The sequence below is a fragment of the Aythya ferina genome, assembly GCF_964211825.1.
Source record: "Aythya ferina genome assembly, chromosome: 19".
Lineage (NCBI taxonomy): Eukaryota > Metazoa > Chordata > Aves > Anseriformes > Anatidae > Aythya > Aythya ferina.
In genome coordinates, this window is record NC_140309.1 from 1,678,141 (window position 1) to 1,705,798 (window position 27,658).

A 27,658-nucleotide genomic window follows, 5' to 3' on the forward strand; every position below is an offset into this window, starting at 1 on the left:
TCGTACATCTCTCTCCAGGCAAGAGGCCACCTTGGAACACATGTTGACCACAAACAACTCTCCCTGCCCTGCAAGTCAACAATGTGGTACTGAATCATGTTTGGAAGACATTACCCATTCTAGTCAAACAGACTGGACAAGTATCATTAAAACAGCATTTCACGTTACCAGGCTTCTCCTCCACAGAATCTGAGTGGCTTCTTGTCAGTTCTGCATTCTCTTGCTGCTCTCTCACTAAGAGGCACTTGGTTTTGCACTTACCAACTCAGCCATGCCACAAAGGCCTATGTTCAGGAAGAATTAGAGCACATAGTGGATTTTACTCAAAAAGGAAACCAACTTGATCAAATCTAGAGAAGTCAGCAGTATTTGAAGGGGAAAAGGAAAAAGCTGGTAGTCTTAAGTCATTAGACATTTAGTATCAACACTCACTGGAATGTTTAGTCAAAAAAAAAAAAAAAACTGTAACATGTTGCTGCCCCAGACTGGAGCTAGCTACACTAACAAACTGGAGCCTATTTCCAAATTCCAGTTCCTTACACTGGCAGAGACATTAATCACTCTTGCACAATAAATAGGCACAAGTCCTGCCAACATAGTTCTGATTTATTTTTCAGAACAAAAACAGTATGAAATGTAACTTTTAAAGAACAATCTGTATAAACAATACAAAACTTCATGGCATTTGTATTTACAGATTCCATAAAAGCAGCCCAGAACCTGCAAAAGGTAAGGCTTCAAATTTTCTTCAAAGAGCATGCAACAGAGAAGAGAGCAATCCTTCTATACAGCAGTACTTAGTTCTAGAAACTAAGCCCCAGAACATGGGGAACAAGAACCAAATTCAGGAAAACCAGGTTGTGTATATACCAACAGAAACTCCACATTATACTCTAAACAAGACCACACTTTCCCCTTTTCCCAAAGCACAGATCCAATGCTGAAATCTTCATCTGCCCAGAGGTAGGTCATCTTCCCATCCAAGAACTGTTCTTTCATCAGCTGGGGAAGTCCTAGGACAATAAATACCAGTCAACATTCCCACAGGGATCACTGTGTATTTTATTCCATTGTAGCATCTCCAAGCATTAAGAAGTCAATCATTACTAGCCCATGTGTACAGTAGCCTTAAAAGAATTACCAAAGAGTTCTGTTAATTAGCATAAGTGGAACTGGCATAGTAGAATTCCTATGAAATTCAACTTCCTCACCTGGGACTTGGAAGAAACTGATTATTAAGCAATAAGAATTTAATATTAGCAAGCCCACCTCAGAGTGGCCTGAAATTGCCCTTCAGACCACCTTCCTTCCTACACCAAGTCAATAATATTACACATAATCAGTGTTTTTTCCAACCCTGTTCTGGGAACCCAAGACTGGACATCTACATGTACTCTTTGCCTTTGAAAAGTTAGTCTTCTGTCTTTTAGATTCACCATGCTCCTCCTCTGAGATTCCTGTTGCTTCTCACTGCATTTGTTTGCTCCCATCTTCATCCCCTCCTCACACCCTAGTCCCATGTGGAGGTCATTTCCACCAAGAGGCTTAGCAACATACAACATCTGCAGTGCATCAAGGCACACAGTGCTCCCAGCATCTCATCCTTTGTTATCTCCCCTTGCCCCATCACTCTCACTTGGCATTTTTTTTTTTTTTTTAAACCAGTCTTGGAGTCCTGACATATACCAAATGACAGATTCTGTACCCAGAGAAGCCTTTCTCTCACTTGCAACTCCTGCCCCATCCCACCAGCTCTTTAAGGTCAGTAGAGCTTCACTGGAAGGAAAATAGTATCTAGATATAAGGCATTTTCTCTGGATGTAATGCAGACCTGTTTCTAAGCTGTGATTTTTTTTTCCCCCCTCTCTGTGGAACCCCTTGGGTCACTGATCAAGACTCAGATCACCTGCCTCACCCTCTACATGGTGACAGTTTCACAACACTGACCTTGCTGGGAACAGCTCACCTGCTCCTCCAGTGCCTCTTCCAGCCATACTTTGCCTCCCCAACTGCAGAGAGGAGCAGCACCTCTTGCTCCTAGTTCCTCACAAGCTGTTTGAGCCCGTATTCTAGTACTGGCTCAACACCACAAGTTCTCTAGTGCAGCTGTGTTGCATGTAAGCAGAACATGGGATTCCCTGTTTTCCTCACAGCCATTAAGCACCTGTGGTAAGACATACGTGCTGCTTTCCTACGTACCTGTTATGTGTTTCAGCATCCTGCTGCTCACGATGCTTCTTCAACTGACAACCCTAAGATCACTCAGAGGAATACAGATATGGAAGGTGTTCCCCTAATTTGTCAGGGCACAAACGATCCTGAAACACTGCTGAGAAGTCAGCCTCATTCCTCCAGCATTTTGAGGCTGAACAGTGGAAGGGAAAGAAGGAAAAGAACCAAAAACCTCGCAAAAAATCCTTAAAAACCTTTCCACAAAGTAACCCGTTATCTGTCTCTTGCTCTCCTGTTCTGGGGGGTCAAAAGAAGAATGCACATTCAAAAGATGCCCTATCTTCTCTCAGCTTAAGAATACCAGGAGCCCAAGTCAATTTTTGCTACTCTTTCAGGAGCTGTAGCCACTTGAGCTTTTTCAGTTAGCTTGGCTGCAGTGATCTCTGCAAATTTAAATCAAATAACTTCACAAAATAGAGAAGCCTGCTCCTTAGAGGATATCAACTTACAGACTGCTATCCGGAAAGTTGAAGAGCAGTAATTCTAAGGAAAACAGACATTTACCAACTAAAGGATGAGAAGACAAAGCATGCTTAAGATACACACCTCATTTATTACATAACCTTGGAAGGCACATATTTTGCTCTGGCACCACAGGATCACAGGACAATTAGGGTTGCAAGGAACTGGTCTCCAGTTCAATACCCTGTTCACAGAGTTAGCTGTGAGGTTGACTGGATTACTCATCTTCCCCCCAATGACTTTGAAGAACCCAGGTTTTATTCAGTCAGTACACTCAGAGCCACACAAGACAACTCAGAACCCATGACTCAAATGACACCATGCCAGAAAAAGTAGTCTGAATCAGGACAATCTGCCTCTCTGAAAAGCTGGCCCCAACTACAGTTTGGGATTTAAAAAAAAAGCACAGAACAGTCAAGTAACTTTCAGGATTACTGGAAATTCACAAGCAGCAGATTTCTAGTCTAGCACAAAATAGGAGTCACTCTATCAAGTCAGCACTTAGTCACTGCCCTGGTTCATCCAGACTCATCTTACAGCTTCATTTATAAGGCTACCTCTTACTGCCAAACCTTCCAAAACCAGGGGTTCACTGAGTACCTTGTGTTACATTCACGGCTTTGTGCTGACAACCTAGTACATATCCTGACCAAGAAAAAAGGGAGAAGTTTATGGAAAAAAATTACTAGAGGACACTGCAGCTGATCTCTTTTCTTTGAAACTTTGAAAGTTAATCAGAGATAGAAATGCTTAAATGCTCTGGTGTACAGCATAGAATTGTAGCAATCAGGACTAAAAATAAAAGGTTTCTAAAGTGAAAAAAAATCTGCATACTTGATGTTCTGTGCTTTATTAGAGAAAAGCATCTTTGCTCTTGTTAAAATGCAACTGACTTCTACTCTGTTGCTACTTGTCAGTCTACTACTATACCCACGCAGCACTTCCTTTTATGTGTCCCTGATAGGCATACTTAAAAGATAATCACTTTATGTTTCTACTGTTAGTTGCGGTTTGGGGTGTCTAGCTGGATATAAAACCTACAGTTACTGAGATTTCTCATGCACCACAAAAACAGGAGAACAAACAGAGTCTTCTGGTTTCATGGCTGCTATTTGAAGTAATAAAGTCTTTACATAGAGCTAATTAAAAAAAAAATATTCAAACTGAAACCCTAAAGCCATTTCAAGGAGCGTCTGATCAGTTCATCTCTTTCATTTCCACCTAATGGCTACACAATCAAAAGAGAAGTGGAAGGGAAATGAGCAGCCCTGAAGACGTTGAGTTGGAAGGCGTTCAAAGAGTTTGCTGTTTAGGTAGGAGAACGGCACGCTCCAACCAGGACTCCACTCCAATGTTTGTTCCCTTCCCTTAAAAACAGGTTGGCAGCAGCTCAGCCACACAACAGCAACACTTGCTCACTTTGAAGTTCAGACAGAAGTCTGTTGTACCAGCTATTTTAATTCATGCTTCAGAAAGACAAAGCAGTTGAGCACCAATTTACAGTGAACAATAAGCCAGGTCACAGGTCGTTTATAACCACAATCGCCTTTACTCTGCATTAAAGCCATAACTAACTATTAATGTTCAACTAAAGCTTTAAAATTTAAGCTGCTTTTTCTTGCATGAAGAACTGCAGTTGCATCTTCCCTGGTTCCCCCTCTCCTGCCTCAGCCTCCAGAAGGGCTACAGGAAAGAACATGTAGGCACCAAGCATAGCAGATGAAATTTTTGCTGAAGCACAAAGAAGCCACGAAGTGTGCACTTAAAGCACTGTTCCTGTCTTTTCAGCCCTCATTAAACTCATGCTTTGAATCAGCTGCTCCCAAGAGCACTGCACTAAGATAACCCACTGTGAGAAGGAACTTCTCAAGAGAAGCAATCAAATCATCAGCTTTGTGGAGAGCAGATAACCTAGGAGGCTAGCCTGGCTGTTAAATCCCAGTGAAGTGCCTTTAAGAGACAACACCTACTTTCAGAGAAATGCAGCCTACAAGTGCTTCTAACAGGAGGCAGAACACCTCATTTTCAGCACTTCAACTCAAACCTTATGGTCACTGACTATAGAGAAGAAAGGAACAGTCTTGATTTGTTAGTCACAAGGATATAGTACATCTTATACCACAGGTCCCCAAGAGCACTCCAAAAGCGCACATTTCATGCACATTTTTTAGAGCACAGATCAGCAAAGGAGCTAAAACCTTCTACAATAGCAATTGCCCGAGAAGTGCTCTTCATTCAAGACCTGACAAGTCCAAAAGAAACTGCCACTCTGAAATAACAGTCTAGAGAAAAAACACTGCCACCAGGACATGAACAAGCTCCTTCTTAAATGCATCATGTGGACTCCCTAAGAGGTTACAGACAGGCTGCAGATCTTTTGAACACAAGAAAAAAGCCCAGCTACAGCTTTATCAGCTAGCTGATAAGATGTGCTGAGTGATCCATCCTGATACAGTGAGAAGAAACAGCTATTTACAAGACCAGAGAATCATGGTTTGTCAGAACATTATTAAAGGGAATGCTACACATCCCCATGACACGTATTCCATCTCGGAGCATGCAACATTCCTTCAGAAGATAACCTAATTAGGATACCATTTATCTGCTATGAAAGCAATTTTGATGTCAGCCATACCTTCGTCTCACCTAGGTGTTTAGGGATGTCCACCTGTTATTGCCTCAAGTGAAATCATATTGCTTCAAGTGAAATTACTTATGGCCAAGATTACTGTGAAGCCTATCTTCAGGTAGTACAAGAGCATGCAGAAGCTGAGAGGCTCTGCAGGTCTGAAGGTTTCAACAGGCTGATCAACAGCTGCCAGGAGTACCCCAACACAGGTTCAAGAGATGTCAAAATTCAAAAAGCGAAGGTGCAAGGAACAGATGCTTTACTCCTTGCTTATATTGAACTATATCAATTTTCATTGTCTTCTTAATATCTGTGCTTAAAGTGCTTTTTTTTTCCCCCATGATAGCTTTTCTTGCCAGTGGATCCATAACCCTCAACCCTGCAAAGGATCCACAATGAGTCCAATGCCCGTACACTAGAAAGACAGTTCAGTGGAAGGAAGAATTAAGAATTAACCGGAGATCCTTAATTAGTCTTGACAACAGAGAGCTTGAATGCTGATGACATGCACTAGCACCCTTAACCTGAGGTGATGGTGAAAGGGTCTGTCAAGTCTGCTCAGGTCTTTTGTGCAACAGGGATACCTAAGGCAAAGAAGAGAAACACAGGAAGTAGAGCTCTTTCCCAGGCATTTCCAAAGGAAAATCCCTTAAAAGCAGCAACAAACCTTCATCAGAGAGCAAGAGCTCTCATAAAACAGGCAATTATGAGAAGGTGAAAGGAAAAAGATCATCTCTTCAGCACACACTTCTGACTCAGTAAGGACATCATACAGCAAGTGTGGGGTGAAATTGATCCACACAGCAGCTCCCAGTCCTTCAAGAGCTCAGATAGCTTTCATGTCAATAATGCTCCGCATTCTGTCAAATCAACAGTTCCCCAATAAAGCATCATGGGTACTGGGAAAGGCGCATGAAGGTCACGTCTTTCATGTCTTCCCTTATTGCAAATAATCCTGCAGATCTGCAGACTAACTCACAGTAGTGCCAAAACACTTAAGCAAAAACCCTTCCCTAAAGTAGTATCCCCCAAACTGGAAAGCCTTGTTAATATCTCCTGCCTCTTGGTACAGAGTACCACAAAAGTTGTCTTGTTGCTAAGTGCTATCACCAGTGTCACACATAGCAGTGAATGCCCTGGTGCTGTTCAAACAGTGATGAGCCTCAGATCTTACAATAGGCTGCACTGTGCCACTGCTGATGGCTACACCCCATTACGAGGCTGAACATCATGAACAATGCTTGGTAGCTCACAAGCAGGGGAATATTTCCCAAAACCACAGGACCCTCTTATGAGGGTCCTTAGCACTCTTTACTCTCAGCTGTCTCTGTATCATCACAGATATCATGACACCTGCTTAGAACATTTTAAACTCCTCTGAAGTTTGTCTGTGTTTCACCATGTACTCCACTAGAATGGAAAGCTCACAAGAGCCCTGACCACTGCCAGCACCCCCTCATGATCAGGAGAGCACCTTGCCAGGAACCTAGGGTGTCAGGACACTAGAAGTTTAGTTTTACTTGAACAAAGTGGTGTCTGCGAAATAAACCAAAAAAAAACATGGAAAGCCCCAAAAAAATAAGCCACCAAGGCATGGTTTGCACCACCGTCATCTGAGGTTTTTCTACTGTGTTGAAATTAACTTATAGTGTGCTGCAGCTCCTCTGCACTGTGAATCCTACCAGAGGCTCTGATGTCTGGTCTCAGTGACAGAGTCCTCAGTGCAGAACCATGCTGAAGCAGTAGAAAACAGGCACACCCACACTCCATGGATCAACTGATCCCACTGGAGGCAGTACACATGGCTAAAACAGACAGGCCACCTCTGACCCAAGTCCAAGCACAGATTTAGATCACTTTGTGTTTCTGCTCAGGATAAGTTGTCACTGAAATAAGCAAGCAGCAAAGAGCATCCTTTACTCTTTGGAGGCAGTAATGTCTTTCAAACCCAAAACAATGCATGTTTCTTTATACAGGCATAGTTACAGTTCTCCACACTCAACACTCCTCCTGCCTGACTAGAAGAACAAGCACACAACAGCATATGGAAAAGGGACCTTTGTTTTGCTGTACAAGGCTGTGTGTGACATTAAAACCCTCAGATTTAAGACTAAAACAGATACAATAAAGACATCTCTTCTGCTAGCCCAGAGAGGAAGTCTGTAGCACCCCAGATCAGGAGGACTGGTGGCCAGTTCTGCCTATCTACTGTATGGGATGGCATATGCACCTGGCAGCCCAGGGAGAGCTGCTTACCATCTGTAATACTGCAAGAACTAGAAGTACCAGTGGGGGCTTTTGTGCCTCAACAACAGTACAATTAAGCAATAATCTGATCCCAGGCACAGCCACCTGCAGTAGGCTGCCATCCAAAAACTGTTTGGTTACAACTTACTTGAGGTAATGTTTCTCCAATTTTCCCTTTTTTGCTTGTCAAGCTAAAACATTTCTACTTACACTTCATACAGCCTATCACAGCTGAAACACAAGAGGTAGAGAAAGGAGACTTTAAGCTCTTCTATGAAATACCATTTTTAAAATAACCACACATCTCCTTGCTGCTGGAAGTGAAGGCCAATAACTCTGAAGGCTCTGCAAAACTAAAGCTTTCTTCATAAAGATATTTACATCTTAGACACAGACCACTGCCCTTCAAATTCTACCTGCACAATAAACCACATATTATCATAGTAATAGAAAGAACCCAGCATATTTTTCACTTTTCACTGGTTTGTAACAGCAGCATTGAAGTTAGCATGTTTTACCTTCCTGCTCCTGGCAGAAGCTCTGAGAAATAAAAGCCCATAAAAGGAATATTCACCAGGGGCTCTGCCTGTCCTTTCCAGGGCAAGAATGCTGTGCAGGCCCAGGCAGAAGCTTGAGGAGAAACACAGCCATGAACACTTTCCTATCTCAACAGGGAGGCTCAGAATTGAGCACACGAAGGGCAACACCAGGTTTTAGATATTCACAAAGTTTCAGAGCAGATGGGCTTGGGCTGGGCCCTGAGGCACCCCTCCAATGAAACTAGAGTACCAGCACTTCACTAATGCCTTGGAGGATGGGCAATGCAGGGCAACCTGAGATACTGCATGGATCTCCCTCCTAGTCTGGGCAACATCACCTCTAGTACCATAAGTGCCCTCACCAAGGACTTCTGTAAACAAGCCTTTGTGATTAAGTGTTAGGAGGATGAAGCCAGGCTCTTCTCGGTGACATCTACTGATAGGACAAGGTGCAATGGGTGCAAGCTGGAACACAGGAGGTTCCACTTAAATTAAGAAAACTTTTTCCACAGTTAGGGTAACGGAGCACTGGAACAGGCTGCCCAGGGGGGTTGTGGAGTCTCCTCCTCTGGAGACATTGAAAACCCACCAGGACATGTTCCTGTGTGACATGATTTAAGTGTTTCTGCTCTGGCATGGGGATTGGATTAAATGATCTTTCAAGGTCCCTTCCAATCCCTAATGTTCTGTGATTCTGGGATCACAAAAGAGTACATCAGAGTTCAAAGAGCCCAGGAGCTCCTGTTGGTCCCTGCCCTCAGTTCCCTCTAAACCATCTTTTAGCCCAACCTGTTGTCACAGCATAACAAACCAGGGACACATGTCCAGTACATCAGAAGGGAAGCAGGGGATCCCTATGTGGAGGTGGAGTCATTTCTCCACTCCTGGTTTCTGGAAGGGACCATGGCCTACCAACCTTCAAGAGAAGTATTACAGATACTAGTAGACATGAATTGCAGAACTCCTGTCAAAGAAAAAAAAAAAGATGCTACAGGAAGAAATATCTAGAGTGGGAAAAAAAAAAACAACCAACAAAACAACCAAAAATCTTAAAGCTTTTCTCCTTCCTCTGCTTAGTAAGGAGAATGCTTAATTAAGTCATCCTTCAAGACTACCCACTAGCTCTAATGATGCTCAGCATAAAGCAGATGCTTTATTTCCTTTGCAGCACAGGCCATCTCAGTGGTACAATAATTTGCATATTCTAAAGGAAGTGAAATTGCTGGTTCTGTTGTTAAGCTGTACACAGTAGGTAGGGACAGCAACAGCAGGAGGCACATTTTAGATCTTCAGCTTAGCAATAAAGGAGAGCAGTAGGGGAAGGAGGAAGCTGCTGTTTACTTAGAAGTCTGGAGCCTTCCCAATGCAGGCGGTTTTGATTCTACTATTCACATACTACTCAGTTTATTTGCAAGTCTCTCTTAGCTTATTAGGTCAGTTTAACTGGCACTGATACTGATTTTAAGCCTAATTACAGTCACTTCTACCAGGTGACACAACCCCAATTCTGCAGCCAATTCCCACCAATTAATGGCTTTAGAATTGCTAGACCCTGCTATTCATAGCAATCTCAAGTTTGACCTTAGTTTCCTGCCATAATTTCAGCATTACTTGTTTGCACTGGAACATTTCCCTGCATGCTCTCAGCTACCAAGACTACTTCTCCTGTGTACTGAAATTGAGATACACATTAGAGGCAAGCCTTCAGCTTTGGTTCATCTTTAATTAAAAAAAAAGAAAAAAAAAAGCATAAAGATTCACCAGTCTGGGATGAAGCTACCACCAAGGACCCTTTAATAGGTTCCATACATTTCCAGACATTTCTAGGGAATTTGTCTGTGCTTCATGATTAAGTTCTCTTTATCGTGAAGGACCACAGCAATACAAAATCTTTCACCAAAACTCTTCACTTTTCAATGAACAGAAACTCCACTAAGCCAGTGGTCCTCAGTCTACGCATTCTACGGTTAAGGGTCAAATGGGACTTACAGCTATGCGTGTACCAAGTAACCTGGCTTGACACATGCTGCACAACACAAGGTGTACAGAGGCAGGCAAATAGCCCAGACTTGAAGAGACGCAAGCAAGAGGCCCCAGGTCACTGTTTGCAATGGACTGCAGCAGGACAGATTTAAAAAAGCATCTGTGCTTCTATTTCTACCCCTGAGTATTTCTGGATTCCTCAAAGAAGCATCAGGAACAGCCTCACATTTCAACAAATAGAATGTTTACTCTGACATAAAACTCCACTAAAAAGGAAGAAAGTATGTTCTGAGCAAGATGATGCTTGCGGCACTTACGGGACCTACACTATACAGTAAGAGAGACGCATACCAGGCAGAATGAGTATACTCAGGTGCATCTGTTTTTTCAGTGTCATTGTGGAAAACACAGAACAGCAGCCCTGGGTTATCCAGTAGAGACAAACTATTTGTCCCATAACAAAGCAACCACTGCACATCTCAAAGCTTACAGCAAAGCCACCTCGGTAGGAGCACCAAACCAGAGGATATGGCAGTGAGTCAGGACAGGGAGAATGCCACAACTACAGCAGAGTCACTCAGCTGGTAAGCTGGACATGGGGTCAGAACTGCCATACTCAGACCTGCCAACTGGTATGCAGAGGTTTTCCTTAACTGTTGCAATTCCACTGGATCATTCAACGTGAGCTACAGGCAGCATTCACAGGCCATCTACTCACTAAATGCTTAAGACAAATGATAAAACAGGCATGCCAGACTGACTGGGTAAGCTTGTGCCCTAAACTGAACTTGTACAAAGTTGTCAGAAAACACTAAAGAATGCTTTGCCTCAATTCTGGCTAGATAGTGGTGCATTTCAGAGAAAGGAGCTCCAGCTGGAACCTGCTGTGCTCCTCTCTGAATATTTCTTTTTTTTTTTTTCTCATGCAACACACAGCAGCAAGAGATTTTTCTTACAAGGAATTAACAATGAATTGTTATGTGGGTGATGACGTAAGTTTGTCTGGAAGACTTTAAAAAACAACTTCAAGGAAGGTCAGAATCTTTGACTGACAGCTGACAATCAGCTGTTGAAGCAGGCAGAGCTCCAGGAAAGTGCGGTACACTTGCATCAGTGCAAATATACAGAGCCAGTGGAGAAGATCTTGCTGATGGATAGTTACACCTAATTTTGAAGGTTGCCTCAGACAAAGGCTTCTCCTTTGCACTTCTCAATCTCCATGAACTGAAGACTTTTTTTCCCCACTTGCAACAATAGCTACTTTCCATTGTACTGCGTAGAAATCAGTATCTTCATCAGCCTCTCTTTGGGAAAGAAGAGGTTACATTGCTTTACCACCAGATGACCTGCCTGCAGGCCCAGCAGATGACTCCGTACGCTCAGAGCTCCACTATGACACAGGGCCAGCTGATGCACAGATTGACACAAGAAGTTCCCCAGGTCAGGCACTGCTATGTACTACAGTCAAAAACAAAAGAAGTCATACAGGCTTTCCAATTGCAAGTCTCTAAAATTCAGTAAACTAAGACTCAGAGCCTCCTCTGCAAGTCTGCAGCCACAGACTTCCTGCACACAGTGGTAAAACCACAGCCAGTCACAAACCCCTTTTCATAGCGATGTGTCTGGGGGTAGGTACCTGCTAACAGATCTGACCATCTCATCCTGAATCCAGAGAAGAATTTGTGCTTTGAGGCAGCTCAGCAACATGCAGCTATGATCGGGGCACAAGGGAGACAAGATGGGTAAAGACTACAGCAAAGAGGCACATACAGCCAGAAGAGGGATGTGTTGCTTTAGGAAACAGGCATGCAGTCAAACCTCTTCCTCAAATATTGGGTTAGCTTCCTCACAACCACAGGCAAGAGAAAGAGGCAACCTTAAAATACCACAGCTGAATCCTACACTCACACTTTTGATGATGGAAAGGCTGCTAATACTCATTTTCAGCAAGTAGAATGGCAACAGGCAGTATCCCTCTATCTTAACATAATCTCTGACAGACCTGAGCTGGTGATGCTTTGACAGAAGGCTGCTGTCATTTTCCACAACCCCTTCCCTAGGGCTTAGCCTGAGGCAAGAGACCAGTGAAGGTTTTCACTCCCCCTTATACCCTGGTGAAGGTTTTGACCAAAAAAAAATAAAATAAAATAAAAAATAAATTATCAAAGAGCCGTTGTGCATTTATAAACCTGTCAATTTTGCTAGAAGATTTAAGGTTTTAAAGAGTCCAAAACATCTATTTGAAAATTTATATACAAACAGGTTTTTTAATATTTAAAAAAAGAGAGAAATTAAATATTTAGATTTTTTTTCTGAAGTAAGGCATTCCAGCAGCTCCAGACAGGAATGCTGGAGGGGAGGGAGAAATCCAAATCTTAAGTTTGACCGAAACAATTTTTTTGTTTGTTTTGTTTCTTTTAATTGGCAGAGAAACAAGACTACATAGCTATTTCTCTCCCTGGCTCTAACAAGGAATAACTGGGATGAGCAGCACAGGAAACAACAAAACCAAACTTACCCAAGTGTTGCTGGTTTTAAGTTCCTGTCCCACGCCAGCCCTCCTGGCAGGAAAGATTCCCCAAGCACACAGTGCAGTAACATTTCACCCTGCTGTCCTACCCCTTCCCCTCCACACATACCCATTAACTTACCTTTTGTCACCAAAATCCTCCCAGGCAGAAGAGAAGCAGGTTTCCCCACTACCACCAGAAAACCCAACCCAGATAAGACTTTAGGAGACCTCAGCCATTTCACAACTTGATTACCTTTTTCTGGTCATGCATGAGAAGAATTGAGACTGGCAAGCATTCGGCAGCACATTTCTTTCTCCTTTTCCATGTAGTCTTTATAGCAGCTGGAAAGCAGAGCACAAACATGGGAAGCATGGGCTGTGAACTGCCCACCCAACTGCCAGTGCCACAACCAGAAAAAATATACACACACACACTTTTAAAATAAACTAGCCTAGTATAAGAGTGTGCTGCTAGAAAAGGAGCAGCTGTTCCAGCCCCTTCTTTCTGCCATGTCCAGGAATTAATTCTGCCTCATTCCCAGACCTTGGGTCCCTTCTCTGCTGGTGCCTATTAGCTACTACAATCATTCGATTTCTGGAAGCCTGATGCTTTCTACTCTAGTTTTGCAAGTGTGAGGTGATGCAGAGGAACCCCCAGCTGTATCCTGAGGTCTAGTTTGGTGCCCCCTCATTTTCACCATTCCTCGCGCAAGCCATTACAGTGCCTAGCAGGACACGTGGTCCAGGTGCTCCACTACTTGGCAAACTGCTGCTAATGGCTATCTACCACTGACCCTTTGAATCTGGGCAGAGGATAGGTAAGAGACAGCAATGACACATGCCCAGACTGTGTAGATGGCAGGGCAAATGCTTCCACCTCCAATCTCATCTTCCTGCCAGCATCACATTTACATGTCAAAAGCTATGCAGACCACTCTATTTTAATCACCGCTTCTCCCAGCACCAGCACGGCCAAGAGGAAGCACAGCACCCTCCACTCCACCTCACCAGCAACAAGGACTCACTGATACAGAATCCCTAAGCCAGAGGGTAACTCAGTTTAGGCACTGTCCCAGGGATCAATGGCTGAAAAAAAAAAAAAAAAAAAAAAAAAAAGCTGCCAAAGGCAGCAGCAGAATTTGCACCAAGACTGCTACAGCTGGTACCAGATATGTTCCGCAAGATATGTGCCCAGGGTTCTGCCTGTTTTTCTCAGGTCAAAGTGAATTTTGCCAAGAACCTGGCTTAGCTGTTAAATGTGTCCTTTTTGAAGTTCAGTTTTACGCACCAAAAGGTAGTTATTGATTAACTTTGCAAAAAGGAGTGTTGTAAGCGTATTCAGAAAGGAAGTGAAAAGCTTTTAAGAAAAAGATTTTGATTCATATGCCACTTTTGAAGCCTTTGCCAGATGACATTATAGGTTTTCACAGGCTAGGCAGCTTGTTAACATTACAGAGATCCAGACTGAGGTGTGGCATGACTAACACCACCCAATATCATCATCCTCATCAATTTCATACTAATTCCACTCTTTGTCATTGTAAAGGCAACAAATACACCAGTTTTAACTGGCAGCAAAGCAGAGACTCCAAGACAGATGTTTAACACATACCCAGCTTACTGCAACACACATTAGTAGCACATGTTGCTACCTCCAGACTCAGAGCTGACAAGCCTGCCTGTTGCTTCTCTGAAGACAGAATGCCTTGTTCTTCCTGGCAGAACAAGCTCAAAATTATTAGCAAGATTTTTCTTCTACCAGCCAATATATTCTGAACAAGTTTAAGACAAAGCACAAGGCTTCTAGAATCAGGATATTTAATACCGTATCATGGGTCTTTGATACCACCTGCAAACTGATCCTCCAAGAGCAGCCACCTAGTCATCCAGAGCTATTTGATAACTGCGTTCACCTAGCATTTGGTAACAAGGTACTTAGGCCGATGAGGATGAGTGGAAGTAGCGTACTTCAGATCTCCAGACCACCAGCTATTACTACCTTCGGGTTATCCATAATCCTGAAGTAATAGAAGAAATCTGAAGCCATGTGTTGTTACGTGTGATTTGGACATAGAGGACAGATGTACAAGTACAGTGCTCTAGCAAAATGTCACCCTGGGAAGACCCACGCAACTGGCTGCACCAGCCACTTCAACTATTCCTATTACAGATGTGACTGCTCCCTACAAACATTGCTGCAAATGCCTAGCAGCAACAGAAAAGAGCCTTCCTATTCAGGGGAAGCTTTGGGATCTCTGAAGTTGGGTCTTCATCACATTATGTTTGAACAGTGCCAGAAGTGCAGCATACATTTTTGGGAACCAGCAACTGCTTTTACCAGTTTCAAACAAAAGAACAGAGTGAGGACAGAGACTAGTGTTAGTCATGTTTTCAGGGGGTGAGGGCATGACTAAGGCTGACAGGATTGTGCTATACTCAGCCTGTGGGCAAAGGGAAAGTTTGCCTTTGGGATTGCTCATTTATCACCACCAAGGCAGCAAGAAATTCACTTTTAAGATCTTCCCACAGTTGAACATCAGTATTTGTAGTCTTGTACAGTGAAACTCTGAAGCACTTGCAGTGCAAAAAAAAAAAAATTGCTGTAATCAGCCAACACATCTTAAAGAAAGTGAAAATCTGTATTAATGCAGAACATTATCATCTTGGGCGCTAGGCTACTGCACTTCATTAGTTGAGGCATTTCAGCAGCTCCCTACTTCCCTGCCATCAGCCCAATCCACCTACTCAGATGGAATGTATCACACATCCCTCTGTGCAAGAAACCCTCTGGAAAGAATGGATGCTCTCAGCTTCTCACATATCACCTGTAACCACTGTGTGCAGAACCTTTGAACCAACCGTCTCCACACTAAAGGAGCTTCTGCATTTTCCCAAGTCACTTACCCAACAGTCTTTGTTTAAAAAAGTTAAATCAAACGAACACCAAAGTATTTTTGAGTGGAGGTTTCCAGCCTGTCTAAAGACTCCTTCCACAGGGATAGAAAGGAGTTCTCACCTTGCCAACTTTTTCAGCTCATTGTTAATATCGTTGTTAAACGGCTCTATTTGCTGAGCTCTGACCAGGAAGTCACGGGCTTTTTTGTATTCCGTCATGCAGAGACAAGCCTGCCATTGAAAGAAGACAGATGCACCAAAAGATAAATATAGACTCACTGCTGCTCTTCAGACAGAAATATGTATGACTACAAGCATTTCTAAGACAGACCTAGGTAGCTCAGAAATCCCTCAAGCAAAGACTTGTGACAGATTTACAGAGCCAGATTTTCTGAAAGGTCAGATGCAGAAAAATCAGACTGCTGCAGGAGCTTAGTCATTAATTTAGTGGCTCTCAGTTTATTCTAGGTACTCTCCACAGGCAGAGACTTTGGGTCATTGCTTGATGCAGTTACCAGAGAAATTTATTTTTGCCCACCTGGCCACACCTGAACAGCGCTTTGGTGTTTCTGTGGTCAATCTCCAACGCCTTTTCCCCATACATCAAAGCTCGGTCAGGATGTTCCAGCTTCAGGTAGGTAACTGAGAGATTCAAGAGCACCAACAACTTGGAAGCATCAATTTGACACTGCTCTGCCACACTGGAAGGGCTGCGACCAAGGATTGAGTATGCCTGAGAAGACAGGAAAAAGGACAAGTGCACAGCAAATCTACTATGGAAAGTGATAAATCCATCCCAATCAGCCAGCTACATCTGTTTGTATTTATCTTGGTTAGTTAAAAGATAATAATAAAACCCCTAAATATACTGCACAGCATTACCTGCATGACTAGCCAACTCAAACACAAGACTCCAGCAAACTTACTGAGGAACTAGAGAGCAGCAGAAAAATACACCTGTTACCCAGACTACGAATAAAGGTGAAAAAGCAGTATTTTAGGAAGAAAGAATTTGTTGTTGTTGTTAAAAATACCAAGAGAAAGCAATCTTAAATGGAGGGAAGAAAAACGTCTCAAAGCCTCACTGCTTCTGAAACAAAGACAAATGCATTCCAGTTTGGGAACTTGAGTATTTTCCTGCCCAGACATGCTGTGACATCCTTGGAGATGGTCAGAACCTGAATGGACACAATCCTGGGCAACCTCCTGCTCTTGACGACCTTGAGAAGGGGGTTGAACTGGATGATTTCCAGAAGTTTCTTACAACCTCAAGTATTCTGTGGTTCCCAAACGGGAGGCTAGAAGTTGAGTGTCCAGGTGCTGGTGATACCTCTATTCCTAGAACATGGAGACTCTAGATGACTTTCAGCATTAAGCAGGATTCTGCTGCAATACAAGGTTTTACTGCCTTATAACATCTCTCAGCAAGAGCTGCCATGAAAGCTGAGAAAGGCTCCACTTTAGCAGTCCATCACAAAAGCCACTCAGGGCTCACACAGACACTGAGATGCACTCTGCCTCAGCTAGGGCCCACAGGGAGCAAGTCTGAAGGAAGAAGGTTCTACGTATTTCTGCCAACCCTCCTCCTCCCTTTATTACTGCTGTTCACACAAAAGCAAGTGTTTCAGATAACTTCTTAAATAACAAACTGAATATATTGAACATGTAATTAAGTTGTGTAATCTTTGAATTGTACTCATTACTGTGAACTAGCACTAAATAATTACCACTTTCACAGCCCATAGACAGAAAACACATTTTTCCAGTGTCATACCCTTTTGTATCTCTCTTTGGCACCCTCAAAGCACTGCTTACGGTAGAGGTAATTGCCAAACTCTCTCTCCGTATCTGCCACTTTCAACACCTTTTGTAGAGGAAAGGTATCCTGCTGCTCCTGTATAAAGAAACACAGGAATTTCAGCTCAAATAGAAGACAACAAGCAGAGATCACAGGCAGGACGCCCCTGCCCAGTCCCTTTCCCTTCACAAGGCAGGAGTCAGACCATTGCCAAGGTACCCTGCAGCGTCCAGCCAGGCCACCACAATGGTATTTCCCTTCTCCAGGCTGAAACATGCCACTGTTCTGTCAATAACTCCCACTCTGAGAAGTGCTACAGAACAGGTCAAGAAACAAAACAGGACAAAAAAAAAAAAATCACAGGGTAGGAGGGTCAGAAATTTGTTCTTAAATCCTGCCCATTGCTCTCATCTGCTTAGCACAGAACAGACCATAAATACAAAAACACTATTCCTGGCACAAAAGGTGAAGCTGTTTGACAGGCTGCATTGCTCTAGTGGTGCCACATCACCCTGGGTGGCTGCCTCATGCTAACTCTATGACCAGCCTGATACCACACAGGACACCAAGCCAGCAAAGAAAAAAAAAAAGAACAGCAACAAAAAAAAAAAAAAAGAGGGACAGGTTTTCCCCTGGGTTTGCAACTTTGAATCAGCTCAAGGAGAGGAACAAACAAGAAAGGGTGGATAACAGGCAAAACAGGGAGTACACTGTCCCCCATGCAACAGTGGTTTGATCTCAGGGTTGCATCTGGAAGAAGTGGCCTCTGCAAGAGCAGTGAGGGAATAAAGAGGGCCTCTCTCCACCAGCATTGCTGCCTGTGCCCCAATCACTGACCCTCAACCACAGCCCAAAGCCCTTCACATGAAAAGGGGGAATTAACAATAACACCACAGCTCACCAGGGAGGAAAGTGAACAGTGAAGGAGCACTTGGGAAAGCAGCCAAGAAGTAAAGACAAAAGGTGGGGGGTGGGGGACACTTCAACACTGCAGACTTAAAAAGGGTTTTGTTTTTAAAGTGACAGTTAGTTACTATTCCTGCCACTTCAGAAAACTTCCTGGAAGCTGGTGCCCCCTAGTGAAACCATGAGTTTTTTCGTACAGCTAAAAATAAAGGTAAGTTGTTCACTGGCTCCAACACAGTGGAGCAAATAAAGGCAGCACCCAGCTTCTCCCTCTACACTTGGCAGTAAGCAGGGCAAGGCATGCCAGGGGAACACTAACGGGCATACGTCTGCATCTGACTGGAGCCAGCAGCCCAGGGCCTGGATAACTTCACCTCCATTGAAGCTTAACAAACATATGTAACACATGATACACAGCAACTGAAGGGAAAGACAGCAAAGGCCGAGTCTCCAGATTTATGCCTCAAGCCTTATTAAGGCAACTCACAGCAGTCAATGCAAAGAATGCATCAGAATCAGCAGAATCTAGGAAGTCCAACATCTCCACTTCAAATAAGACTGTAGCATTTGGGGGAATCAGAGGAGGACAGCCCTGCTGGCCATAGGCATAAACCGGCGTGAAGACAAATCTTGCAACCTCTCCCTTCTTCATCGTGAGCAGGCCGATTTCCAGGCCCCTCAGTGTAATGTCTGTCACAACAAGAAATGGAAGGCCATGAGAATCCCCAACCCAGAATCTACCCTTAGACTCCACATAATTTCTCTTAAGGTCTAGGCAAAAAAGGCCCAGTGTTCACATACCACCACCTACAACAGTCAGTTCCCTACAGTTATGACAGCTCACAGCAAACACTATATCACACATCTCAAAATCACCTTGATATTTGAATAATTGAGGTTATCAAGGCATTCTGTGGAACCGAGCAATGCCCCCTCTCTGGTGATTTAAAAACATCAAAATCTGTATCTGCTATAGTAGGTCTGACAGTAAGCACCTGCACTACTACCAACAGCGTAAGTCCTGCTGCTCACTCCCATTGTGGGGAGAGGTGCATGACTATCAATTCTAGATTAACCACCACCTACCTGAAGGATGCATTTTGACCCCCTTCAGTAGTTTTAAAGGTTCCAAAAAGAAAAACAAACAAACAAACAAAAAAAAAACAACCCAAACCTAAAGATACTAAAGTGCATTTAAATTACCATGTCTTAACAGGCATGTCCTTATGACCCCATGAATCCCAGGACAAGCCTACCTTCTCCAAGTTTCATCAACCTAGGAAGCTTCGTAGTACAGTTTGTGCAGAAGGGCTCATCTGCATGTTCCAGGTACCCAGAGTACTTCACTGCACAGCCCAAAACATGGAGCAGGGAGAAGAGAAAAGCAAGAGTTTGATTTCATGTCCACCACCAAACACCAGCAGCAGCATGCTAGGAGTTAGTTTTGCAACGCCCCCCCACACTTCTGCTGAGGGGACAACCAGCCCCACATTTGTACCAAAAAATTGGCCACATACAAGAAGCCAAGTGGTGTTGAATGTGTTTTAACATCAACACCAAATAAAATCGCTACTTTGCATTCTCAATTTCTATTGAAGCAGAAAATGCAATTTTGCTTCAAAAACCGGTGAGCTGTGGGCAGGAAGAGAAGGAAACCTCCAGCCGAGAAATTAAAATGCCCCAGTCATCTGGGGAAGGATGTAACAAAGTCATTCCCAAACAGAGCTTGAGCCCTGAAAAGAAAAACAATGGAGAAAGTATACCCCCTCAGAACTCTGCCACTGTCTGGGGAATGGTACGGCTAACTCCAGTTGTAATTCAAATATAGGAAAAATAAAATAAAATAAAGTACTATAATAGGCTTCCTTTGTTGCACAACTAAGCCCTCACACAGGAACCACTTTCAGCTTCAAACTTCTTTGTACTGTGAACGCAGCTGGGACCTGGAAAACCTGCTTTGCTCAAGGTCAGGATGCCCTTTCACTTAAGGTCAGCCACAAGAAGCAAAGCAGACTATCCCAAGCACTACAAAAACTGGCAAGAAAGCCTGGACGGTCTCTGAAACATGAAGCCTTACTGAGGCAAACCAGGAGCACTTTGAAGCTCCTGCCCCGACCACGTGCTACCGCCCTGAGGAGCACCCGGCTGCCGGCCCAGCCGCGCAGGGGGGCGCCGAGCGCGCAGCCGCTCCCCGCGGCGGGGCTCCGGGAGGCCTCCCCAGGGCTCAGCGCCCTGCACGGCCCCAGCCGCGCAGGCCAAGGCCGAGCCCCGCACCGCGCTGCGAGCGGCACGGGGCCGCCACGGCTCCCGGGGGCTCCGCTTCGGGCTCCCCCTACGTGGCCGGGAGCGGTACCTGCCACGGTGGCGGCGGGAGGCGCGGGCTGCCCGGTGCCGGGCCGCAGCTCCTCCTTGCGCACCCCCCCGTCACCGCTGAGGTCCTGCAGGCCCCGGGCCCACGGCCCCCAGCGCCGCGGCCTCGCCCCGAGCCCTGCCCAGGCCCCGCCGCCGCCGCCCTGCATCGCCGCGGAGCCCCGCCCCAATCACCGCCCGCGCCGCGGCGTCGGCCAATAGCGCTCCGAGGAGCGAGCGCGTCCCAGCACGCCGCCTAAAAGCCACGCGCCGGCGCCTCTTGCCCCTGTGTGGCTGCTGGCCAATGGGGACGTCACGTGGCCTCGCGGTGCACTCTGGGGGATGCAGTCCGGACGGTCCCGCTCCCCCCCGCGTCTCGGCAAGGGGCTCGGCGAGCGGGGCCGTAAGTCAAACACAGCTGTGTAAACGCAAAATTATACTTTGTTTTGTTGTTGTTGTTTTTACAGTCACACACACAAAACTACATTTATTTTTTTTTTACAATCACAGAAAAGCACATGCATGCCTTGTCCAAAATCGGAGCAACAACACTCGCTTTGGGTTTTCTCCTGGTCTTTTCCAAAAGAATTAAATGGTTTTAACAAAACCAAAACCAAACCAACCAACTGCCACCATCAAAACGAACAAAGAAACCTATTTTAACCAAAGAAGAGTTTTAGTTGATAAGAAAGTGTTCTGGGGAAAGTGTGTCCCCTGATCCAAGTGATGTGGGTGTCCAGAACCGCAGTAGGATGCACATAACCCAGCACCTCTGCGAGGCGAACACCCCCTCCTGTGGCAAACACCCAGTCCCGAGGCCAGCACCACCCCGTCCTGCCTTATCAGAGCTCCAGTAGCTGCCCACGCAGTCACATGATGACCATTCCTGTACCAAACAAAGGGCTGGCGTGTACCAGGAGAGGACAGGGGCCAACAGCACTGTAGAACCAGGCGGCGGGCGAGCAGCACTTGCTGCCTCGCTGCTGTGTACGCTGCTGCTGGCCCTGCAGCTACCTGGCCTCACCCAGGCAAGCAGGTGCACCCCCAGCGGGGCTGATGCCACATCAGTGGAGTAGCGGGGTGGCCAGCGCAGCTCCCTTCCTGCTGAGAAGCTACCACCCCTGCTGCTTGCCAAATCTGCCCCTCCACCGGGGCTGAAATCTTCCACCAGGCCAGGAAAAGGCAAGGGACATCCATCAGGCTCCGTGTGCCAAGAAGAACCAGTGAGGAGAGGACACGGTGCGGGGCACGTGAGTGGTGTGGTGAGTGGGTGGCTGTCAGGGGGGTTCTCCATGAGCAGAGGTAGCAGCTGAAGCTGCTTTCCCCTGCGGGTTCTTATGGGTATCTGACCATTCCTGGGCTGACATTGGAGCTTTTCTTGATTCCTCACCAAGCTCCCATATGCTATGCTTGATAAAGGCTGAGCTCAAGTCACTGCCTCTCCTTTCCCTGGAGAACTTACCGAGTCTGTCTTTGACTTCAGGTTTGTTTTCACATGAATGGGGAAACCATAAAAGTTCTACCAGCCTATATTCAGAAGCAGACATGCGCAACGCTGTCAGGCTGTCACAGTTAGAGCAGTGTCACCTCCAGGGCCTGGGCCACATATTGCTGTTGCTCGTCCAGGTGGCAATGCCCTCCCTACAGTGGGGGTGTGCTGCTAGCTGTCCTGGCCACAATGTGTAGGCAGTTGAGCCCATCTGGCTCAGGATCTTGGTGTTTACATCCCACCGTGCTGGGGAGCCACTACTGCATGAACCTTACATGAGAACGGCCATGTGTGGCCCCAGAGCCAGCGGGAGATGCAGGGTTTCAGCTTGTGTCTCTCAGGAGTGCTGGCCTGGAGCATGGAGCACTGTGGGGACCATGTTGAGTTTCAAGGGGGTGAGCTGCAGGTACAGCTCTGAAAGCTCTGGCTCAAGCTCCTAACCCTCATATCGGTCGAAATGGGCCTTACAGGTTTTATTGTGTGGCTTCTGTCCCCATCTTGCAGATGAAGATGGTCTTTATGATTTTATTCTGTTTTTGCTTAGACGTATCACTTGAGCTAATGCCAATCCTTGTGAGGACATGCAGGGGCTAAAACAACAAATCCAAAGAGATATGTAGAAATTCATACAAGCCAGGGTCACTACTGGAATTTTGCAGCAAAAAATTCCTCTCAGCTCTGTCTCCAGCTGTGCCAGCCCCTGGCACATAGACAGGTCTCCCCTAAGATGTGATGCACTCTGATACAGCTCCCAAAGGCCCCACAGGGGTCACCTTGGTGGTGACTTCTGACATCATAGGCAGAACCAATAGGGCCTAACCCCTCATGTTGTCAGACCCCAAGCCCATCTTGTATTAAAACATGCATCTTAAAATTTGTGCGCAGCCTAATGATGAGTTTGTAACTGTCTGAGCTACTGCTGGGGCATGAAGGTGTTTGAGGTGTCTCTCAAACACCTTACCCAAATGCTCAGCCCTCTTTGTTCTTATGTGCTTACTTTGCTCTTTGCAATAGGAGTGATCTCCCACCTGTTTTTCCCAGGCTAGGTCTGTGCTGCCATGCTAAAAGGTGGCAGCATGGCTCGGAGGATGAGCATCGATGAGCTGGAAGACCAGCTCCTCTGTCCCATCTGCTTGGAGGTCTTCAAGGAGCCCTTGATGCTGCAGTGTGGGCATTCTTACTGCAAGTCGTGTGTGGTGTCACTGTCTGGAGAGCTGGACGGGCAGTTCCTGTGCCCCGTGTGCCGCCAAACCGTGGACTGCAGCGCTTCACCACCCAACGTCACACTGGCCCGTGTCATTGAGGCACTGCAGAGCCGGGGCGAGGCAGAGCCCACCCCAGAGTCCTGCCCAACACACCACAACCCCCTCAGCCTCTTCTGCGAGACTGACCAAGAGGTGATCTGTGGGCTGTGCGGCACCATCGGGAACCACCGCCAGCACAAGATCACCCCCATCTCTACCACGTACTGCCGGATGAAGGTTGGCAGGCAGGGACTCCCCAGGCTGGGGGTTAGGGTGTCTGTAGCAGTCCCAGCCCCAAGCACAGCAGTACTAGCTGGACAAGTGTCCCCTTTCCTTGAAGGGACAGGCTGGAAATGAGGCCAGTGTGGGCAGCATGGTCCCATAGCACAGGCAGATGTGGGGCAGGGGAACCTTGGCTGGGGGTCAGCTGTTTCTCAGGTCAAGCATGTCCCTGGCTGAGGGGGCAACATGGTTTTGGTGGCTAGAGCACCGTGGGGAGAGCTGAGGGTGAGGTAGTGCCAAAGGGACCTTTCAAGATTGCTTTCAAATACTATCAAACGGAGTCTGGAGATAAGGGCTGAGGCGAGGTGCCACAGGAGAGCAAGGAGGCAGGGAAACAGGAGCCCCAGCCAGGCAGAGTAAACAGCTGGCATCCCCTACCCAACATCACATGAAAGCCCAAGGAATGGAAAAGCACGGGGCCACTGTTCCCCTCAGCTCCTGACACTGGGGTGATAAGAGTGGGACGCACCAGAAAAAAACACCCTGCCTGAGTCAGACTCTGGACACTAGTGCCGACAGGGTGTCACAGGCCTGGCACTGGCTTGCAGCCACTCACCAGTGCAGAGCTGCAACGGGTGCAAGGTATGGAGGGGCAGGAATGGGAGTGGAGATGTGGTGCTCCTGGCAAGAGTACTTGGCATGCTCTGAGTGTTCTCCTGCCTCTGGCAACCCCAAATCCTGTAGATCCAAGTGATCAGCAGGATGTGCAGGACCCCTGAAAGCTTGGAAGAGCATGGCTTCTCAGGGCCACAGCTTCTTGGGGGGCTGGCAAGCACAGGAGGACAGCCTTTGATCAAGTAGGCTGGCAGAGAGGACCATCCTAGAGAGAGTTACTGTCGTTTTAGGAGGAGCTGTCTGTGCTGTTAACCGATGTCCACCAGTACAAGAGGAACCTGGATGAACACTTCAGCAAGCTCATCAACAACAAAAGCCGCATTGCAGTGAGTGCCACATGCCAAGGGAGCCTGCTCTGCGTAGTCCCTTGTGTCCCACACAACTCTTGGAGCAACCTCTACTCCTGGGTCTCCTCAGCTCACCTCCTCTTTTCCTCTCCCTCTCTTCTCCCTTCCCTGGGACAGCAGACAGGGCTTATCATTCACCCCGTTCCCTGAGATTGCTGTTCTCCATGAAACTTGGGGATTAAACATAGCCATGTTTTGGGAAAGGTGACGTAGCCCTCTCTGGTGGCTTTTGTTTTCCAAAGGGGTGATGTAACCTTCACTGAGTGTCTTGGCAGGACAAAGCTTTTTTGACCGAACGTCCTTGGAGATGATGAGATAACAGTGAAAAACACCCTACTCAGAGCAGGCTTCCCAGTCAGAACGCTGATAATTGCACATTGAGTTTATGTTTGGTTTAGAGGTGTGTCCATTTTCCACACAGTAGACATCTCAAAGAGACCTCTTGGTATCCCTTCTGAGGCTTAAGCTTCCCAGTGGGGATCCTCAGAAAGGCTGAACCCAAATTAAACTGGAGCTGCACTTCCCCCACTTAGCCCAGGACACAGGTTGTTCCCTGGCAGCAGAGGGATCTGAAGACTCTTTTCCAAGGTTCTGACGAAGCCAGCTGGGGCATCAGGAACATAAAATCTGGGTGGGGTGTAAGGGAGGGGTGCCATGGTGCTGAGGCCAGCAAGGTGGAAAGACATTTAGCCTCTGTGAAGAGATGCTCTTGATTTGGAACAGAAGTGGAGGGCAGCTTGCTGGGATGCACAGACTTTTCTGCTGGCGCCTCAGAAACCAGAAAGCAGGTGAAGGGAACATAGTAAGGTAGTCCTGCACAGCCACTTGCTGTCTCCCTGCAGAACGAAGCAGATGTCTTCAAGTGGGTGATCCGGAAGGAGTTCCAGGAGCTGCACAGATACATTGATGAGGAGAAGGCCACCTTCCTGGAGAGCGTTGAAGGGAAAGCAGCCCAGCTCATAACTTCCATCGAGTCCCAGGTCAAGCAGACATCAGATGCCCTGCAGAGGCTGAAGAAGATACATAGCTCTCTGGAGATGCTCAGCAATGAAAGTCAGCTTGATTTCATCCGTGTGAGTATGCTAACTAGTGTGTGCTTCAGGAAGGTGGTAAGGGTCAGACAGGCTCTCCTGCCTTCATCCGACTGCTCACAGCCCTGGGCCTTCCCCTGAGCAGTGAGTACCCCCACCAAGCATAGCTAGAATACCAAGAGAAGTGAGATGTCAGTGCCCTCTGTCCTGCCAGGGCCTCCCCAGATGGCAGAGGCCCAGGAGAGGAGAAGCCTGGCCTTTCTGGTGTGGGGCACGGATATGTGGAGGTGTGACCATGCAGATAAGTGCCATTTTGCGAGCCTCCCACCACTGACTCTTTCTTTCCCTTGTGTTTTCCAGAAATACAGCTCCTCCCAGTTCAGGTGAGTGATGGGATGGAACCAGTGGGGACAGCAGCACCTCTGCACTGGGGCTAAAGAGCCCAAGCCAGTGGGCACCTCAGCATTGCTGGGGTAATCTAGCATGGACACACTGCCCTGCTCACTTCCGTGGTCGTTGCTGTCATGACGGAGAGCCACGGCCAGAGCCATGCATGCAGCCCCAGAAGAGGTCAAGAGCAGCTGTGGAGATGCCAGTGGCTCCATCATACATAGTAGAAGGTGAGAAGAGGCCACACACACATCAACGCTGTCATGGCTGCCCATGTCTTTCCAGGTCAGAGCTTCCCAGCCTGCTCCCAGGTGATGGCATCTTTAGCCCCATTTCCTTCAAGCCATGTTTCCACCAAGATGACATCAAGATGACAGTTTGGAAGCGGCTGCACCGCCATGTCCTGCCAGGTACCAACCTCCCCATGTGGCATCACACTGGGAGCCCTGGCTTACTGGCACATGCTGCTGGGACAGGCTGCCCAGCTGGCACCATGCTGCCCTGGCCTCTGACTTGCTCTCCAGTTGTGTTCTTCTCACCTCCAGGAGAGCTCCTGGAGCAGTGGCTGACCCAGTATCTCATGCTGGTAGCAGCTTGCTCTTGTGTAACACTTTGTCTGCTTAAAGTTCAGCAGCACCAGCCCCTCTGGCTGTGCCAGCTCTCAGGGCAGAGTCAGCGTCACCTGGAGCCACAGCCCTACCTGCTATTGTGGCTGGAGGCTGACTGCTTTCTTTTCAGCTCCAGAGATGCTGAAACTGGACCCGGTGACCGCGCATCCCCTCCTGGAACTCTTCAAGGGTGACACAGTGGTGCAATGTGGACTCTACCAGCGCCGGGACAGCAACCCCAAGCGTTTTGACTCCAGCAGCTGCATCCTCACCTGCAAGGGCTTCTCCTGTGGCCAACACTACTGGGAGGTGATAGTGGGCACCCGCAGCCACTGGCGCGTGGGCATCATCAAGGGCACAGTCAGCCGCAAAGGGAAGCTCAGCAAGTCTCCTGAGAACGGCGTGTGGCTCATTGGCCTAAAGGAAGGCAAAGTCTACGAGGCCTTCAGCACCCCACGGGCCATCCTTCCACTGACCGCCCGGCCGCAGCGCATCGGGATCTACCTGCACTACGAGCGGGGCGAGCTGACCTTCTACAACGCCGACAGCCCCGACGAGCTCAGCCCCATCTACACCTTCCAGGCGGAGTTCCAGGGCCAGCTCTACCCCATTGTGGACCTGTGCTGGCCCGAGCGGGGGCCCTACTCGCCCCCTATCATCCTGCCCCCCCCCGGCGCCACCCGGCGCCCCCAGGGGCCGTGCCGCCAGCCGGTCCCCGAGGCGCCCGCCGAGCCGTAGCGCGGCCGCCGGGGCGAGCCTCGGCCCCCCGCGGGAGGGCCCCTCCCGGCCCCTCGGGGAGCGCGGCCGCGGCCCCGCTCAATAAACGGCACTGCCCGAGCCGCGCCGCGACCGCTGCGAGCCGCCCGCCGGACGGGGCCTGGGGGGCGGGGCGTGGGGGCGGGACCTGGGGGAGCGGGCGGGGCCTGGGGCGGGGCGGGGCGACCGGGAGGGGGCCTGGCGGTGGGTGGGGCTTGCGGGAGGGGCGGTGCCGAGGGGCGGGGTCCGTGGGGCAGGGGCGGGGCCATGAGGGGCAGGGGCGGGGCGATGCGAGCACTCGGGGCGGGGCCATGAGGGGCAGGGGCGGGGCGAGCCGAGGCGTG

At 47.5% G+C, this 27,658-nt stretch overlaps 2 protein-coding genes across 4 annotated transcripts; one reads left to right on the plus strand and one right to left on the minus strand.

Annotated features, from left to right (window-relative positions):
• Positions 1-585: 585 nt before the first annotated feature.
• FKBP6 (FKBP prolyl isomerase family member 6 (inactive)) lies at positions 586-20,722 on the minus strand (the record flags this gene model as incomplete). The annotated part of the gene is made up of 8 exons (XM_084493437.1): positions 586-1,013; positions 12,858-12,946; positions 15,621-15,730; positions 16,038-16,232; positions 17,274-17,393; positions 18,691-18,893; positions 19,460-19,549; positions 20,557-20,722. The coding sequence occupies 7 exons, from the start codon at positions 20,720-20,722 to the stop codon at positions 12,868-12,870; spliced, it is 963 nt and encodes a 320-aa protein (XP_084349563.1). The 3' UTR covers positions 586-1,013; positions 12,858-12,867.
• Positions 20,723-21,422: 700 nt separating this feature from the next.
• On the plus strand, positions 21,423-27,398 carry TRIM50 (tripartite motif containing 50). Of its 3 annotated transcripts, none has more exons than XM_084492850.1 (7): positions 21,423-21,814; positions 23,083-23,522; positions 24,413-24,508; positions 25,372-25,602; positions 25,921-25,943; positions 26,236-26,360; positions 26,689-27,398. In XM_084492850.1, exons 2-7 carry the CDS (start codon positions 23,100-23,102, stop codon positions 27,294-27,296), a joined length of 1,506 nt encoding a protein of 501 aa, XP_084348976.1. In that variant the 5' UTR covers positions 21,423-21,814; positions 23,083-23,099; the 3' UTR covers positions 27,297-27,398. The 3 variants fall into 3 exon arrangements, with proteins under 3 accessions (XP_084348976.1, XP_084348977.1, XP_084348978.1); XM_084492851.1 differs by having other exon boundaries at positions 21,423-21,802; XM_084492852.1 differs by having other exon boundaries at positions 21,423-21,791.
• The last annotated feature ends 260 nt before the right edge of the window (positions 27,399-27,658 follow it).